We start from the raw sequence: 16,790 nt of genomic DNA, 5'->3' as shown, positions 1-16,790 counted from the left end.
AAAATGTGATCATGTTCGATACTTCAACAAAAGTTTGAGAAAAAAAGAAGATCATAAAGCACAATGATCCCAAAATAAAATTAATTTCAGTATTTTTGGTGATATGAGTAAGCGGGGTTTAAGAAACCATAGACATGATCAAAGATAAAGATACGCAAGCAACCTTACAAAGTCTCTTTTTTTTTTTTTTGTATGAAAACCAGCCTTACAAAGTCAGTCATACGTATGAGAAAACAACTCTTGAGGCAACTCTGAAATCAAACAGTTGAAATAGTAATCTTATGGTAATTTGTTCAAATGGTTGAACTCAAAATTAACTCAAGAAAATATTTTACCTTGACGTATTCTTTTAGACGACGTCAACATTGATATGGCAACTGTGAAATCTTGCAATTTAGGTCAGACTTCAGCTCAAAATTTTAGGACTACATTCACCAAAATCTTAAATCGATGTTCTTGAAAGTAAAAAATCTTACAAGGTTTGGTCTTAACTCTTAAGTCTTAGTTATTGGTTTAAAAAAGGCTTACAGTTATTGCAACAAAGGTCCAACTCCTGCTGAGTCCTTTATCTGTAACAATAGCAGTTTCTCACATAGATACCACCACTATTGGATTGGACCTCCTTTGATTAAATGGTTCATACACTAAACTTCTTTAGGTTTGTGATCACAAACTCCACTGGGCCTTTTAATAATTTTAATTTTTGGGCTTAGTGGCTCAGAAGCAATGACAATTAGGTCCATCAACAAATGTTCCAACAATGAAAGAGAAATGGTACATGTTTGTTAAGAAAAATATGAAAGGTATTACAGAGAAAAATAAAGAGGTGGGTACATTATTTCTCATGTATGTACATATACTCATTCATTTTCTATATGATTTTTGTTTTCCAAAGGAGACAAACGAAGTACAAACATTCTTGCAGAGATGATCACACTCACACATTCTTAAGATTTAAAAGAGAGGAAACATATAGAAGAAAGGAACTATCAAATTTTATGCTTTGTACACCTTACATTAGTTATATAATACAATGATACAAAAATATTATAACTCCCTTATTCCCAAATATTCTTCCAATATTCTAAAAACTCTAGTCTCTCTTTCACCGACTCCACTAAAAAAAAAAAATAGAAAAAAATATCCCCCAAAAAGAGTGTCATCTTCCTAATCACATGGACCTTATCAACGCATTATTTGCTTCCATCATTTATCTTCCCTGCAGCTGTATTGCACTTCCTCTACAATCGAATACGACGTCGTATTACTGTCGCTATCCCTCACCAAACCTCACCTCTCTTCTAGAGTCTCCATCTCATTTGCTTACTATACAAGAAATTTTAAAATTTTACTATATGCTTCTATCAAACCCCCTTGAATTTCTTCTGTCTCGTATATTTACACGTATGCCTCGGTGTATATAAACCTAGAACGTGTGGAGCTAAACGTTAACACACTCACTTTTGACAGTGTGTTAACGTTTAATCACTTTGAATTAAATAGTGAAGAGATTGCCTTTATACTATAAGTGGCTAAATTTGAGATATTAAAGAATCTAGAGGGCTTTTGGCTTCTTCCTTCTTGTCTTTTAGAAATGCTCCTTGTGAAATTCAAACTTGGTTGAACCTTTTTGATTGAATGTGTTGCATAGTTTGCTAAGCTCCTTCCCTAAAACCGGTACTCCGCAATAAAACACTCCTGCGAAAGATCAAAGATTTAAGAATCATTTTGATCGAAACCCGAATCTTGATTGTGATAGAAAATGAAAGCTTCTACAAAAGCATGAAAATGAAACGTATTGCCCACGGATACTGAAAATGAATTGTGGGGACTAAATTGACTGAATCTTGAAAGAAAATTTTACTTTTTGTGAAGATTAGAAATGTATGGAGCTTAGTGATTGTTACCTATTCTTGCATTGCAATGCTTGGAACTTAGCTTTGTGAGAACCTTCTTCCAATTAGGTCTTGCAAAGTGTGTTCTGACCTGAAAAATGAAGATTTTTTTTAAGAATCATATCTTTATGTGTGGGTTCATTTTTCCACAATTTATAATTTGGGGACCGTGTTAGGAAATCAAAAGAATCACGACTTAAGAAGAAAGTAACGTACCCTAGTGCCAGAGACAATGTCGACACCATTTTTGGCATGATTAAGAGCTTGAACCATTGTAATGAGAGCAGAACGAGCATCACCTTCTTCATACACACTTGTTAAATAGTTATGCATCTCTATCACACCCTGTTCCACACAATTTTTTTTTTTGATTTTCTCACATTGAATCTTCTCGGGAAAATTTTGATTGTGTCTGTCAAGAAATGTTTTGAGTTTGTTTATTACCCGTTGGTCAAGTTCTGCAACTTCGTTCATGACACCTTTGAACCAATCAAAAGAGCCTTGTTCTCTTGTGACCCAGTAGAAATAAGCATTTGTGGTTTTTAGTATTCTCTTTCGTCTTGGCGTGTCACCGTTGCTTCCTGTGCTGTATTCTGATGATCTACTGAAATCCGAGATCGAATCCTGAAGACGTAAAAACATTTTTATCAAACTTGACATCTTTATTTATTTGTCTGCACAAGAGAGAATAAGATAAGACTTGGTTTATTACCGCATGCTCTTCCATTTTAACAATGTTGTTAAGCAAATCTTTCAAGATACTGATAAATGGAGTTGCACCAATGCCAAGACCAACTAATAAGAGAACATCATATTTCCTATAATCTTGTGCTGGTGCACCGTACGGTCCATCTATCAATAGCTTTGGCAAACTGAAACAACATTTAACTAAACATATCAGCATTTGGTTAATTTATAAGTGTTTGGTTTTGTTTTCGTGTTATACCTTTTCTTTGTTGTTTCGTCGGCTCTGAGAAGTCCGCTTTTACCGCCAACCGGTGGCTCACAAACTTCAGAGAATACTCTTTTGAGTTCTTGAGTCCAATCACCAAGTTGTCTAATGTGAATGCTGATATAATCATCTTCAGGTGCGGAAGTAATTGAGAATGGATGCCTAAAACGAAATACAAATCAGTAAGACAGATGATTTGGTTGGTATCAAAAACTGTTATGAATAATTCTTACCACTCGAATGGCGAAACCGCAGGACATTGGACAAACATGTATTGTCCGCTTTTGTAACGAAATTGAGTTGGTTTCGACATTTGTAGCGTTAGAACATTACCAGGATATATAGCAACCTACAAGGAAAAATCAAAAGAAGTTAGCTTATTCTACAAGACAATGAGAAAGTAAAGAAAACAGAGTCCTCTGTTTTAGTTTTTGTTTTTCACTTACCTTAAGCAGTCGAACCGAATAAGAACCAGAACGGAAGTACCTAAGTGTTCTTTCTCCACCATAGAGTAAAACTGGTACTGCAAGATACATCCATGTCTGCAAAAAACAACATCTCAAAATCAAAATCAAGATTATATATGGTCAACAATTACTAAGCTTAGAATCATGGAGACTTACCGTACGAACATACCAAGGCTTGGCGAAATAGAGGAAGATACCATGAAGAATAAGCAAGATATAAACAATGACGAACAAATGATGCGAATACCAAAAGGCGTTAAAACCGGTTAGTCGATCAAATGGCTTAGGAAGCTTGACTAGGTTACGCCTAAACCATCTTGTTGCTAATGTGAATGAAATAATCATCAAAATGACCATTAAAATCCCAGTGATTCCTTCAGGTCCCTTAACGAGGTCGAAGTATGTTGGCTGTTTTGTTTGAAAGTAATGAAACAGATACCGATTGTAATCGTATTCGGTGGCTCTAACAATTCTAGGGAAATCACAAGCAAGATGGTCTCCAATATGAAGGATCACAGCTACTACAATGGCTCCAGCAATTGTCTGCACATAACAAAAAAACCAAAAAAAAGAGCAGTGAGTTAAAATTTTCTATCAAAATAGTTTAGTGAGTAGAGCATTGGTTTCTTACTTTATGAAAGTTTAAAATGATCAAATAAGAATTTTTTCCCCACTACAACACAACCTTCACTTTTAAAGGTGAGCATTTCTAAAACCAAAACCAAGACCAAACCAAAATTAATCTTAGTTTATTTACTGAAACCAAGCTTATACAACCAAAGCAAACCAAATAAACTGCAACTAATGAAAAATTTAATTTGTTATTTAAATATACCAAAACCAATCTTACTATATGTAATGTACTTAACTGAATTAGAAAATAAAAATTTGCATGTGAAGTTATCTTTGGTGCAAAACCGAACCAAACCATATAAGAAAACCAGACTAATTTTATTCGAACTAAACAAAAAAAATTGATTTTAATTCGGTATAGCTTTTCAAAATTTTATTCAAAACAGCTGTATATGAAGTTGTTTTTTTTGCAACATAGAGACAAAAAATTTCAAACTGAATTAAAAGTTCAGCTCTAATTCCGTATAAGACTTTCCTAACCAAACCTAAATTCCACATGCCTTAATCTTATTCACTTTTCTTTAGTGGCAAAAAAATGTAAGAAATGAGAAAGAGAGAACCAAAAAAAAAAAAAAAAAGAGAAAGCGAAATAGCTGTTTAGCTGTCATGTCAATGTTCCAGTGCGTGCACAAAGAATATGAGCCCCACAACAATCTCAGCTTTTTTGACAGCACATTGCGTTCGATGAGGATTTTGTATCTCTAATTAGTATTGGTTTTGACTTCTATAGAAGCACGAAAAGAAAGTTCTTATGGGACCCTAAAAAGTAGAAATCAAAAGTAAAAAACAAACAAACAAAAAGGTTTATAGCTCACTAACCTTGTGGAAGTTGATATTATCATCAAAAGGAACGAAGTAAGAGAGTCTTGTGGATCTAAGCCAAGTAATGGTGTTTCTGCAAACTGGGAAAAGTATTAGAGCCATGTTGAATTTAAGTGTTTCAGCTGCTCCTTTGGCTGTGAGTAAACAATATCCCATCACATGAAATGCATCTTTTTGCTTGTATTGGAAGAATTTCCACAAGAATAATCCGATCATGATCATGATCCATAAGGATAAAACCCATATCCTTTTCCAATTCTCTTGCATAATGTAGACGAAATCCGAACTCATTCTATGTATTCGACTCTTTCCCCTTAACCCTTGAAGGTTTTGGCTCAATGCTTGGCTCGTATAGCTCAATGCTTGACTGTAATTGAGGTATGTGTCTTTTTGTAGAAGCAAAGTCTCTAGTTGCCATAGCTACACAAGAAGAAAATAAAAGAGCATTAAAATGTATGAAATATTTGCCTTGATGAATCATTTAACTTCTATAGATAAATATAACATTCAAGATGTAGCAGTCACATGTTTTTTTTTTCTTTTCAAACTCTATCTTCTAGCTAGCAATTGAAATAGTCTATTGTAACTACTTCACCTACCATTGAGTTGATGAAATAGAAAAAAAAAAAGTTTTTATACTATATTTGAGCTACTGAATCTATACTTTATAATGGACAACTATTCTAGGTGTCAGCAAAATGAGATAAGAGTAGAAAAAAAGCAAACATGAAATAATTTAATGCTATAGTAAAAGAAATTGGCTCCTTTTTTCTTATAACATGTGAGGTCATACATTATATAAAAGAATTATTGAATTCCTATTTATGGGCGGCGGTTTTACATACTTTATTCCGTTTGGGTAACGAAAGTATTGAAAATATTTTGCAATAATATAATACTCACATCATGCAAGCACGGAAACAAAGCATGTGATGGTGGAAAAAGATTCAAAGATTTGTACAGTGTGTATTAAAACCAACCTCTATGTAGCCAAGTCTTTCAGGATCTAACTCTTCCATAATCAAAGCTGCATATTCCTCTGCTTGTTCCTTTAATCTTGATAGCTTATTTGCAGATGCACTCAACATTATTATCTAACATATTCAAAGAAAATACAAAAAAGCATAACGATAAGAAGGATTTTTTTCTTCAAAAAATGTTAAGTAAAACATCTCTATTGTATCTTGTGTCACCGTCAAATATTAGATTATATTAAAACAAGTTGATTATTAGTCAAAACTAATTAAACAATAACATATTTCAGCATAATTGAAAACTTAGTTACAGATAAGAATCTAAACGAACATGGTTTAAACTCAAATCAATGACAAGAAAATTCGTATTTTGGTTCTTTGATATTTTTAAAATTTAAATGGAGTGGTTAGTATATCAGCATTTCATGAGATTTAAGGTCACCAAATCCCCGCCTAACTTTGATTATAAATTTAAAAAATCTATTTTGACTACCAGTCCCAGTTTATATTTTATTCTTAAACCTTAACGAAAAAATATGACATTAATTTATGTTTAATTAAATAGTGACAGAATTGATAACACTAATTGTGTTAGTTAGCTAGCATTTAATTACCTCTTTTACTTCCTCTTCTGTAATTCTCCCATCTTCATTCTTGTCCACTCTGTAAAAATGATTAATTATGTAATTAATTATCTTCAATGAAAGTCAAAGGTTTATATTTAAAAACAATAGTTACAAAAATTAAAACATACGCATCGTAAGGAACAATAATTTCTGCACACATGCATCAAATTAAATTACTAGACTGTTTAATTAATTAGGAAGACTGATCTGGAAAAACGCTGAAAATATGGGATCTCTTTATAGTAAAATGACTGTTAGAAACCTTTCTAAAATAATCATTGATTATCAGTAAAAATATGATTAAGAGAGTAATTAAATTAAAGTAATTATTAAGTTTAAGTAACTTTTTCTGTTACGTACATGTCGAAGAAGATCTGGAGACGAGAATCAAAACTCTCGTCGTTGATTTGTGACCAATACTCATAAAGCTCATCGTGATTGATTTTCTCTACTTTTAATCTTCTTCTTCTACTCAATGCATCGAACAGTTCCAATGCAAATTCTTTCGAATCTTTCATTCCTGTCAACAACAACAACAAAAAAAACACAAATCAAGATTTGAGTAAATTTCGAAATCTCTAGAGTTTCTTCTAGAGTTTTTACGAACCTATGCATTGAGCGAAATCGGAGCGATAGATGTAACCATTTTTTTCGAATTTTTCGAAATTTGATTGAACATCGTTCCAACCATCAACGTTCTTTTGCTTATTGCTAATGAATCTCAAACCACGAAGAGCTCTTTGAGCACTAGACCGAGTCCGATCTAACTGAGCACGTTGCTTTCGCAACGCTCGCGCTTCTAAAGCCGAGTTCACCAAACCACCACCAGCACCGCCGCTTTGATTAGCGGCGGTACTAGTAGTGGTTAAGTTACCTGAGAAAGAACGAGACCATGAGAATCGTTTCAACTCCTGAGATAACTGTTTCGCTTTCGCCACAGCTTCGGCTTTAAGCTCTTGTGAGAATTGTCGGAACCGATTAGATGAAGTTCGTTTCATCGTCGGAGATCTCGAAATCGAAACCGGAGTCATTATTCCGGTGTTGTCGTCGGAGATATCTCCGATGACATTAATGGCGGTTGCTGGCTCGACGCTACGAAGAACGATTGTGTCATCGTCTTGAAGATCGATTGTGACTTCAACGAACTCTTGATCACCGTTAATGGAGTATTCAGTTCCCGGTGAAGTTGATGCACTTCCGACGGCGGTTTTTCCGGCGGAAACTGAATCAAATGACCACCGTCGCCGATCGTTCTTTGAGAACGGTTTCATAGATCCAAAGTCGGAATTCAAAGAGTTGGTTGAAGGATATCGGAAGTATATACACGTAGCATAGATTATATATAAGTATATGTATAGGTTGGTGGAATCTTTGAAGAAAGAGAGAGAGAGAGGGAGAGATGGAGAATTGAAACGCGTCGTTGTGGCTAAGTGGGAAAAGCCATTTTTCACGCGCTGTGAAACTCTCTGCTTTATAGAGAGAACGTTGACGGAGAGAGAGAGATCAACGATGATGGAGATGATTGAACCGGACTGAGAAAAAGTTGACGGAATATACTTTTTTTTTTTTTTGAGTTTTTTTAACTTATAATAGTAATATTATTGGATTTTTGCCACATTTATTTTAATGCAACGAAAAGAAAATCAAAAAGTATTATTGGAGTTGTTTTTTTTCCTTTTCTCAAAATTGGAAATGATTTTTATCTGTTTTTTAGACAAGTGAGACTTTGAGAGTATCTTTGTTGGTCATTCTAGTTTATGCATGGGAAAATGCTATGTTTCTTCAAATATTTTTCTTATAGTAGTTTGCTCTTCAATAAAAAACAATATCAAAACGATTTGGACTTTTAAAAAAATTGAACATTTGATGTGTTAAAGATTTTTTTTTTTTTTGATTAGAGTACCAATTTAATTTTTCATTATATATTTTTCAATAGATATCTTATTCAAATGCACCATAATTATATGAGGTACAACACGATTTTGTATATATGTAACTGTTATTAGTTTAAATTTCTAATCTTATATAGGCAACTTAGTATCAGATTTTGTGTCCAATTTTCATTAGAATTAAACTCGTTATTAATTAGTAGCTAGCAATAAGCACTAAAAACTTCCAATTAGCTATAAATAACATGTAAAGAATATATGTACATATATATAGAAACAACTCGGATGACGTTAGTTCAAGTAATACCAAAGGAATATTTTTAAATCTGAGGTGATTGTGTGTGTGACTGTTGTTTCTCTGCAAGTCTTCTTTTTTTCGTACGTCCGACGCGTTTTATCCAAAGTTGAGCTTGTTTGTGAACTGATGAGAGAAAAAACAAGGACGACGACTTTGAATATAGTTTTTATACATCATTTGTGGAAGCCAGTGTTTTATTAGCGATTGATGTATTGTTGTTAAGTCCACGACTACAAATATTTTGCTCACTTTTGAAAAGAATTTATTGTTAACAAGAACAAATCAAATTTGATAACAACATTTTGTTTTCAGTGCTTCACTAATATAGACTAAAAAGATTTTAGATTAGATCGAACATGTTTAATCATGGGTCGTCCATCATAATCTTGTATTGCCCGTTGGACACTTTTGAGTAATGACACGACGTTGTTTAAGAAGATAGTAGATACATTTCCTCAAAAATATTTATATTCGAGTGGGGTAAACTTTATTTGTATTTGTTTAGTCTATTAATAATAATACTCAAGAAAAACGTTGTGGTTATTAGCCATATTTTTTTTATAAAATCTTTTCTTAGTCAAAAAAAACTTGAAATTTTTGAAAAGTAACGGAATAGAAATGAGATATGAATAGTTTTTTCCATACCTTATAAAATTGTAGCTTAGAATTAGAGATTTAAGGATTGAAAGAACTAAGTAAACTTAGTTTTGATAAATAACCAAAATCAAGCATGTAATATTATCTACCTAACGAAATTAATTATAAATTAAAAAACAGTTAGGGTTAATGGTTCAAACCGAACCATTAGGGTTGAAAAAAGTTTAACCAAATGGGTTAGATGTAGACTACGTCACTACGGTTCGGTTGTTTGGTTTGGTTCGGTTCTGTTTGGTACGATTAAAATGCCCATCATTCTACATCTCTCGGAAATTTGTATGGTTTTGGTTCGGCATCTAATTCAGTTATCAGAAAATAATAACCAAACTCGAATGTGAACCATTTCTATTTTAAGGGGTTGAGTGTTTTCATTTTAATATATAAAGATTTCAATTCAATGTTATGTTGTGCAAACAGTTGTAGTAGTAAATACACAAGTTATAAAACAAAACAAAAACTCCAAGTATGAAAGTGAAATGTGAAAAGATTTGATTTTCAAACGTAACTAATCTCATTTTTAAAAAACATATACGTTTTTCACGTTATACCTAATTTTGGCATCAATTTCAATTTGACGAAATATATTCACTAAAAAGTAGGAAAAGTTCGTTTAACATTTTATATGAATGAACAAAAGTCAGATGTTTTTGAACAAACTCGTATTTCATAGAAAAACGTGTGTATTAGTGTACACATATATATATGTACACACATGCACACATAACTGGGTATAACATATATAATACAATTCTGCAACTATCTTCACTATCTTCTGCAACTTTTATAGTTTTCGAACGAAAGTAACTTCTCCCATAAGTTATTCTTGAAGAATAGAAATGTCAAATGTGATATGAATATTCTACCAACCCAAGTTACAAAAACCAATCATTTTTCTATTTGTGTATATATAGATTTGAATTTTACTGTAAGAAACTATTTAGAATATAGAACATTGTTTCATAAATCTAAAGAAAGTTAACCCACTGCTTGACTTTTCAAGTTTTAAAATTTGACGTATCGTTTGCGGTTTGCTTTTCATGACTGTTAATTATATAGTACGTAATCACTAATCAGTTCATTTATCCGATCCATTGATTACCAAACGATTTGGAAATATGATGGATTAACTTTAAGTTTAGAAAGTAGTGGCCTAGTGGTAATTTTTTTATGATATAGCAAATTCGTTTTCTTCTTGATTAGGTTCGATTTTTATTAGGATTCTTTGTCAAAATAGTTTCATAGTTTAGATTCATTAGAAAATATGATAAGTGTTACTACTCGACGACTACACACATCTTAAATATATGTAGGATGATTAAAACTTGAAGCATACCGTACCGAACAGTAAAGAAAAGTCTTAACTTTTGGTTTGTTCGTTTTCTTCTTCTTTGGTTTTCCTACACATAAAAATCTGATATCTTGCCGATAATTATATATTAGTTAGATTTTGGTTATTCACTCAAGTTAATGAAAATTTATCATATATGGGAAATATTCAAAGTCAAGCGGATAAAAACAATTACGAATAATTGTCTAGTATTTCATAGTTTACTTTTGTCACCAAGTCCATAGACCATAGTATAAATTCGTTGAACTAATAGTAATAATTTTTGACGTTCATGCATGTATAGTACACAAAAACTTTTGGGCTTCTAGAAGAAAAATAACGCGATTGAGGCCCAATATAGTGCGTGAAATGGGCCCACCATATATCTTCCAAGTCAATGAAACAACCACTTCTTGTACATGGGAGAGAAACTATGTCATCTATGAAATTATTTATTGTAGTTACTTAGTTGACTTTGAATTGTCATGTTCTCTTTACCATCCTAACTCCTTCATTAGAGTGAAAATACAACAATTGTCCCTTTAAGACAACCATTTTTCTTTGGTTGTTAACTAACATTCTCAAACTCTAGTAGTGATATACAAACAAGATTTTTTTGTAGTAACTTTACATCAACAAAAATTATCCTAATTTCACAGCAAAATATAGAAAAATAAATAAAGCAATAAATGGAATTAAGTTAGAACAAAATTATTATTAATGATTTATCATGTGTTCAAAGTGTTTTCATTAGGTATAAGGTTTTAAATATCATTTTTTTCTTTAAATAGATTAGAATTGTTTATCTCGTGTACTATTTGATAGGAGAATACATTTTAAAAGAAAAAAGGTTGGTAAAATTTGGTTGATTAAATTTATGTTGGCTATAGAACTCATATATTAATCTCCGCTGTTCCTTTGCGAAAAACTCAAAAGTAACCAATTAAACAAACAATAAATTTAACAAATCTTTTGAAAAGTATATAATAATAGAACACTTGAGAAACACAAACTAACCGATCGTGATCGGTGTGACACCACATACATAAACGATTAAGTAAGTTTGAATTAGAACCGACTTCATGATGGCTTTCCAAATTTAATATATTATCTTAGGTTATAATAATTATTTTCATATACAACCACATTAGTACATTACACATGTGTGGTACGTGCATTTTACGTCCTCAACAAACACAAAAATTTTCTTGTTTGTTATGCCTAGCAATTAACTTCGAAGCAGACGGTCAGGGCATTTAGCAGCAGCCAAAGAGCAGAGAAGAAGCGGATTGGGGTCGAGAGTTCGAACCTTTCCCACCCAAAATATACAAACGACACTCAAGTTGAGAATTTTATCATTGACCTCGTAGAATTAAAAATCTTTAAACACAACAGACCTTAAAAAGAACTGTGTGGCTACAACTACAACTGAAAAAAAAAAATGTTACAACATTGAAGGCAATACAATATATATAGTCTTCTGCACCTAAACACTGTCCACATAGAGAAGAACTTACCTTACACCGTGACACCATTCGTATTTACAGACGACTCCTACGACGCCGTTATGTCCCCTTGTAAAACCAAACCGGTTTCTTTTGAGTAATCAAGATTGGTTTATATGGATCCACCACTCTTATTTTCAACCGGTTCATGGAAATTTCCGAGCTTTCTGAGGATATGTGGATGACTTTTGGAGTGTTCTCGTTGGTGGTGGAGGCGGCAACATCATACGGGAGTGATTCTTGAACTTGCTTGAAGATGAATGTTTTCTATCTGATTCTATTGGGGATGATGAGCTCGGGAATGATCTCTTCTTGTTCTCCATTGTTGATAGTTTCAGTCTCTTTGAAGGCTTAGGATGATGATGATGATGGTGGTGATTATGCTCTGCTGCTGAATCTTTTCTCACGTGGTTCTTGTTATTGTTGTTGTTGCTTGAGTTAAGATCTATGGATGAAACCGTTGTCCTGTGCCTTTCCAGAGGCTTTTCGATTAGTTTGGATTTGCGGGCTTTCATGGATTTCTGAGAGAGCTTCTTTGGCCATCTGAGGATTCCGTTTGGGTTGTCGTGGTTTGCGGACTGGACTGCAATGTCACAGAGCGTTCGTGCAGCTTCTAAAAGCTGTGGACATGAAAGAGCTGTACACAACATATCATCATCATCAGAAGAGGATTTTCAATAAAATTTGAGGCAAAGAGATATTCAGTAATAGTATTTGTGAAAACATACCATCATCTTCAACATCTGGGGATCCCTCTGGTTCTGCATTTGATGAGAGATAAATTGCTGTTATATAGTTTTCGTTAGGAGTAGTATAAAGAGGGTAACGGATCCTTACCTTTGGGAACAAAGAAAGAATTTTGAAGGGTAGAAACAGATGCTTCTGCGCACTGGCATGAAATGGTGTTAGCGAATTTTGTTTGAGAGGTCTTAACTCCAGTAATAGTCTGTTTCAGTAGTGGAGGGACTAAGTTTTGGTTGAAAGTGAGTGATTCCAGATTTGCGAAATTATCGGTTATACCCTCTGGAGAACTCATAGAAGTGTCGGCTATTCTTAGCCATCGTCCTTGACAAAGTGTCTTGCAGGTCACAAGCTTTGCTGCTTCTGAGTTGGTTCTAGAGCTCCCATTAAAGGGCTGCGACCAAGGGAAATGAGGCAATCCACTATGAGGAGGTTTAGCTGAACGCTGCTGGTCCAAATTGTTCTTAGAGTTATGAGAAGGTTTTGATGCATCTTGGAGCAGAGAGTCTAAATCTTTCGACGGAGGAAGGCCTAATCTTTTCAATACATCGCCAGCGTCGCATAATGGAAAACTAAGTGGAGTGGAAGGAATTTCAGAGTTGATGCAATGATCCTGAGAAGTCAATGAGTGTATCAATTTTCAGTTAAAGCAACAAACCTATTTAAAGTCATGTATACTTGCTTACAGGTCAAATCAGAATATATATATATGAAACTTCTAAATGTTAGATTAAGAAATCTACCTTGGACGATGACGATAGATCTCCATCCAGGGCATTTACTTTATCGATGTTTTCACTATTTGGTAGTGTAGCAGAGATAGAGCTAGGCGGTGAACCCAGAGTTCTGCTGAGACAAGTGTCTAATTCAGTAGAGCTTTGTGATTGAACAGGCCTCTTTGTTGGTAGAATGGACCAAACATTTTTGACTACACTCAATAAAGTGTTGTTAGTATTCTCCGATTTCTTCATCTTGTCTTTGCCCAAAGAAGGACACTCATAAGAGCCTTCAAGAAGACTTTTCAATGAAAAATCTTCAACGAGTTTGGTAACATCATTTATTGCAGGCTTCAGGCCATAGGCACCTGCATGTAAGGTAAGGAAAATTAAGAGGTAAACACAACACTAGAAAAAGATCAGACCATTTCACGTGAGGAGAATATACTGACGAGACCTTGTCATGTCAACAAGGTCGCATTTTAATGAGATAGTAGTGAAATGCACTGGTGCTATAACTCTTACATTGTCCCTTTGGTACCTTAGCGATGCAAAGAATATGTCAGCCAATGAAACCTTTTCAATGTGATGTCAGGGAGGATTCAAAATAAACTAAAAATCATAACAAGTGACCGAGGGGACCTCTAAAGCTACCTCAGAACAGATTTCACTTGTAAATCACTTCAAAGTTCAGACGAAGCAATCTATAGAACTGAAAGTATAAAAGAAAATATAATAACTAGCCAAAGTAAATCGACCAGGTTGAGGAGTCAACTGTTGAATTAGAGTACACTATTGGATACCACAGGACAAGGCTAATTCAGAAGCAATCACATACCGAAAAATGCATTCTCGCCAGTCGCTGAATTGATGGTTGATAAAGTTCTCACCGGAACTTTGGAAATCCTCTTATCACCTCGCTTGCCGTTATAACTGCTCCGTTGCTTCACCACAAACGGTTTATCTGTTTAGCATTCAACAGAAGGTAATAAGTAACCTCACAAGGCAAAATGATACACAGGCACTTTTTCAGAGTGTGAAACATTAAACTTTCACCAACATATTACATATTCTTTTAAAATATATGCTACTGACTAAATGAATGCATAATTTCAGACAAAGAAATCACATGAGAGTTACCTAAGCAACTAGTAGATCCTTGTCCACATATCTCCTTGGTGTCGTTATCTCTCTGTGTCCTCACCGTTTCATCTAAAAGGATCAATTTCGTCCTTCTCGGAGTGCCATTACCACTACTACTTCTAGAAAGTTTTCCTCTTTTCCTAGGAGACTCCGCACTTTCTGGACTAGCAATCGGTGAATAACCATTTTGAGGCTCAGATGAATTGTCAACCCGAAGTTTAGTAAGCCTATCATGTACAAAGTCATGTGAATGCATTAACTTGCGCCATAACGATGAATCAGACGCTCCACTGCTACTTCCTGCTCCTAAATCAAGAACAAGACTAAATCAAAACCCATCCAACCAAACTTGAAAAAGTTTGCAAATTTACCAAGAACAAAAACACAAATTTGGATCTACAACTATAAACTGTACTCAGTGTAAAGAAGAATAATTTCAAAATCCCCAAATGAAATTTGAAGTCAAAGTGAAGAGAAATTAGCTAACCTTTCTTGTTGATTGAAGCACTACTACAACGCTCAATTGAAGAATTAACACCAATCGAGACACGAGCCTTGTCACAGTTGTTATCTGCTTTATTCGACGAAACCCTAACTCCACCACCACACCCTTCAGATCCCATAAGCTTAGCCGGCAACGAAACATCCACAGGACAAGAAATCTTCAAACCATCCATCACAAACCCAAATCGAAAACATCGCAGCCGTGTAAGCTGCGATACGAACTCATCATCTCCTTTTAAACCAAAACCCAGATAGTTCGATCGAGCTTTAGAGAAAGCTAAATCTTAGAAATTTCTGGAGAATAGTGAGCTACAAGAGTGAGATTGATTTGGTTTTTTTTTCCTCGATGAAGAAACGCAATGGTGCGGCTGCGTGAATCGAGGGATTTTAATCTAGGGCAAGAAAATGAAAGAGGAGAAAAAAAAGATGAGTATTTATAGTTTTCGGGAAATTAACTTTGGCCTTGTTTTAGATAAGCCGTCGACGGTGAGATTGTTCCGGTGAGCTCGTCTGTACTGGTAACTCTGACGTGGCTACTACATTATTGCGAAACGGAGTGATTTAGAACCGTTGGATGTTGACTGATGACGGGGTTTTTATGATCTTGTTGGTTAATAGAGTGACACGTATTCAAGTGAAGATTTCACTTGGTTCATGTGGTTTGATATGAGTTTCCAAATATGCCACTGGTGGATTCTCAGGTGTTTGCTTGGAGCGGAGGGTGTTTTTGATTTTGACGAAATTATCCCTTATCTGAATGTTAACGCCGTTAGATTGTGTTGGTTCCGTTAACAGATTTTTGATTTAACTATTTCGGTTCAAGGTCTTCTTGAACAAGTCAATGAAGTTACATTGACAAAAAAGAATAAAACATGAACTTTACAATATTGAAGGGATTGCTTTTGTATTTAAAGTTAGTTTTTACAGGTAGTGATTGTTTGGATATGTGCTCTATTTCTTTTGTTTATTTGTGTTCGTTTTTGTTGAGATTATGGTTGTGTAAGCGTGGTTTAGTATTTGTTTAAAACTATTGAGGCAATCTAATGTTGGGTCCTCTTGGAAGATCATCTTTGTAATCTTTCTCAATACATCAAACTGTTTTGTCAAAGAGTTTTCGGCTATGTTGCTTTTGAATGTGGTATTTATATATTCCGTGTGCTTTAAGGTTCTTCTTTCTTTATATCCGCTTTTTAATTTTTGGTTTTAGAGTTTTTATGTATCCGCCAGTTTTATTTTTAGAAAAAAATTTTTTTTTATTAAATATAACTATACATATCATAGATAAATCATTTAGACGAGAAAAATTAAAAAGACGTTAATTTTATGTACCCGTCAATTTTATTTTTGGAAAAAACAAATTTTCTTATTAAATATAACTATACCTATCATGGATGAATCATTTAGACGAGAAAAATTAAAAAGACGTTTAATTTTAAAAGCATAATTAGTTTCAGATCATTTTAAATTATGGAAATTTAATAGTAAAGTTTCTTAAAAATAATATGTATTACTCAAAATAATAAATTTTCTAAAAACTTTCTTTATCTAAAAAACATGTCTTACCAACAGTTGATCCTAAACCAAAACAATTATGAATCTAAACACTTAGAAGTTTTTTTGTTAACAAAATGGAATAAAATA

At 33.7% G+C, this 16,790-nt stretch overlaps 2 protein-coding genes across 3 annotated transcripts; both read right to left on the bottom strand.

The window, feature by feature from the left end:
• Positions 1 to 921: 921 nt before the first annotated feature.
• RBOH F (respiratory burst oxidase protein F) lies at positions 922 to 8,132 on the bottom strand. The gene is made up of 14 exons (NM_105079.3): positions 6,977 to 8,132; positions 6,730 to 6,889; positions 6,358 to 6,406; positions 5,750 to 5,863; positions 4,767 to 5,189; positions 3,471 to 3,857; positions 3,294 to 3,389; positions 3,081 to 3,196; positions 2,842 to 3,009; positions 2,608 to 2,767; positions 2,340 to 2,519; positions 2,112 to 2,240; positions 1,908 to 1,986; positions 922 to 1,698 (listed from the first exon to the last, which is right to left on the bottom strand). The coding sequence occupies exons 1-14, from the start codon at positions 7,638 to 7,640 to the stop codon at positions 1,589 to 1,591; spliced, it is 2,835 nt and encodes a 944-aa protein (NP_564821.1). The 5' UTR covers positions 7,641 to 8,132; the 3' UTR covers positions 922 to 1,588.
• Positions 8,133 to 11,737: 3,605 nt separating this feature from the next.
• Positions 11,738 to 15,647, bottom strand: AT1G64050 (uncharacterized protein). 2 transcript variants are annotated; one of them, NM_001198377.1, is made up of 7 exons: positions 15,133 to 15,553; positions 14,643 to 14,945; positions 14,341 to 14,466; positions 13,530 to 13,870; positions 12,883 to 13,399; positions 12,774 to 12,806; positions 11,738 to 12,682 (listed from the first exon to the last, which is right to left on the bottom strand). In NM_001198377.1, the coding sequence occupies exons 1-7, from the start codon at positions 15,320 to 15,322 to the stop codon at positions 12,192 to 12,194; spliced, it is 2,001 nt and encodes a 666-aa protein (NP_001185306.1). In that variant the 5' UTR covers positions 15,323 to 15,553; the 3' UTR covers positions 11,738 to 12,191. The 2 variants fall into 2 exon arrangements, with proteins under 2 accessions (NP_001185306.1, NP_176588.1); NM_105078.5 differs by having other exon boundaries at positions 11,760 to 12,682; positions 14,643 to 14,951; positions 15,133 to 15,647.
• Between the last annotated feature and the right edge of the window lie 1,143 nt (positions 15,648 to 16,790).

Source organism: Arabidopsis thaliana (assembly GCF_000001735.4).
Source record: "Arabidopsis thaliana chromosome 1 sequence".
NCBI classification, from domain to species: Eukaryota; Viridiplantae; Streptophyta; class Magnoliopsida; order Brassicales; family Brassicaceae; genus Arabidopsis; species Arabidopsis thaliana.
Note: the sequence above shows the minus strand (reverse complement) of the source record. Positions and strands in the feature narration are given on the sequence as shown.

Coding starts and splice junctions, on each gene's coding strand:
- AT1G64050 (NM_105078.5), bottom strand. CDS start 15,322: ATGGATGGTTTGAAGATTTCTTGTCCTGTGGATGTTTCGTTGCCGGCT. Junction 13,400..13,529: donor ATCTATCGTCATCGTCCAAG/GTAGATTTCTTA, acceptor TTGACTTCTCAG/GATCATTGCATCAACTCTGA. Junction 12,807..12,882: donor TTCTTTCTTTGTTCCCAAAG/GTAAGGATCCGT, acceptor CATCAAATGCAG/AACCAGAGGGATCCCCAGAT.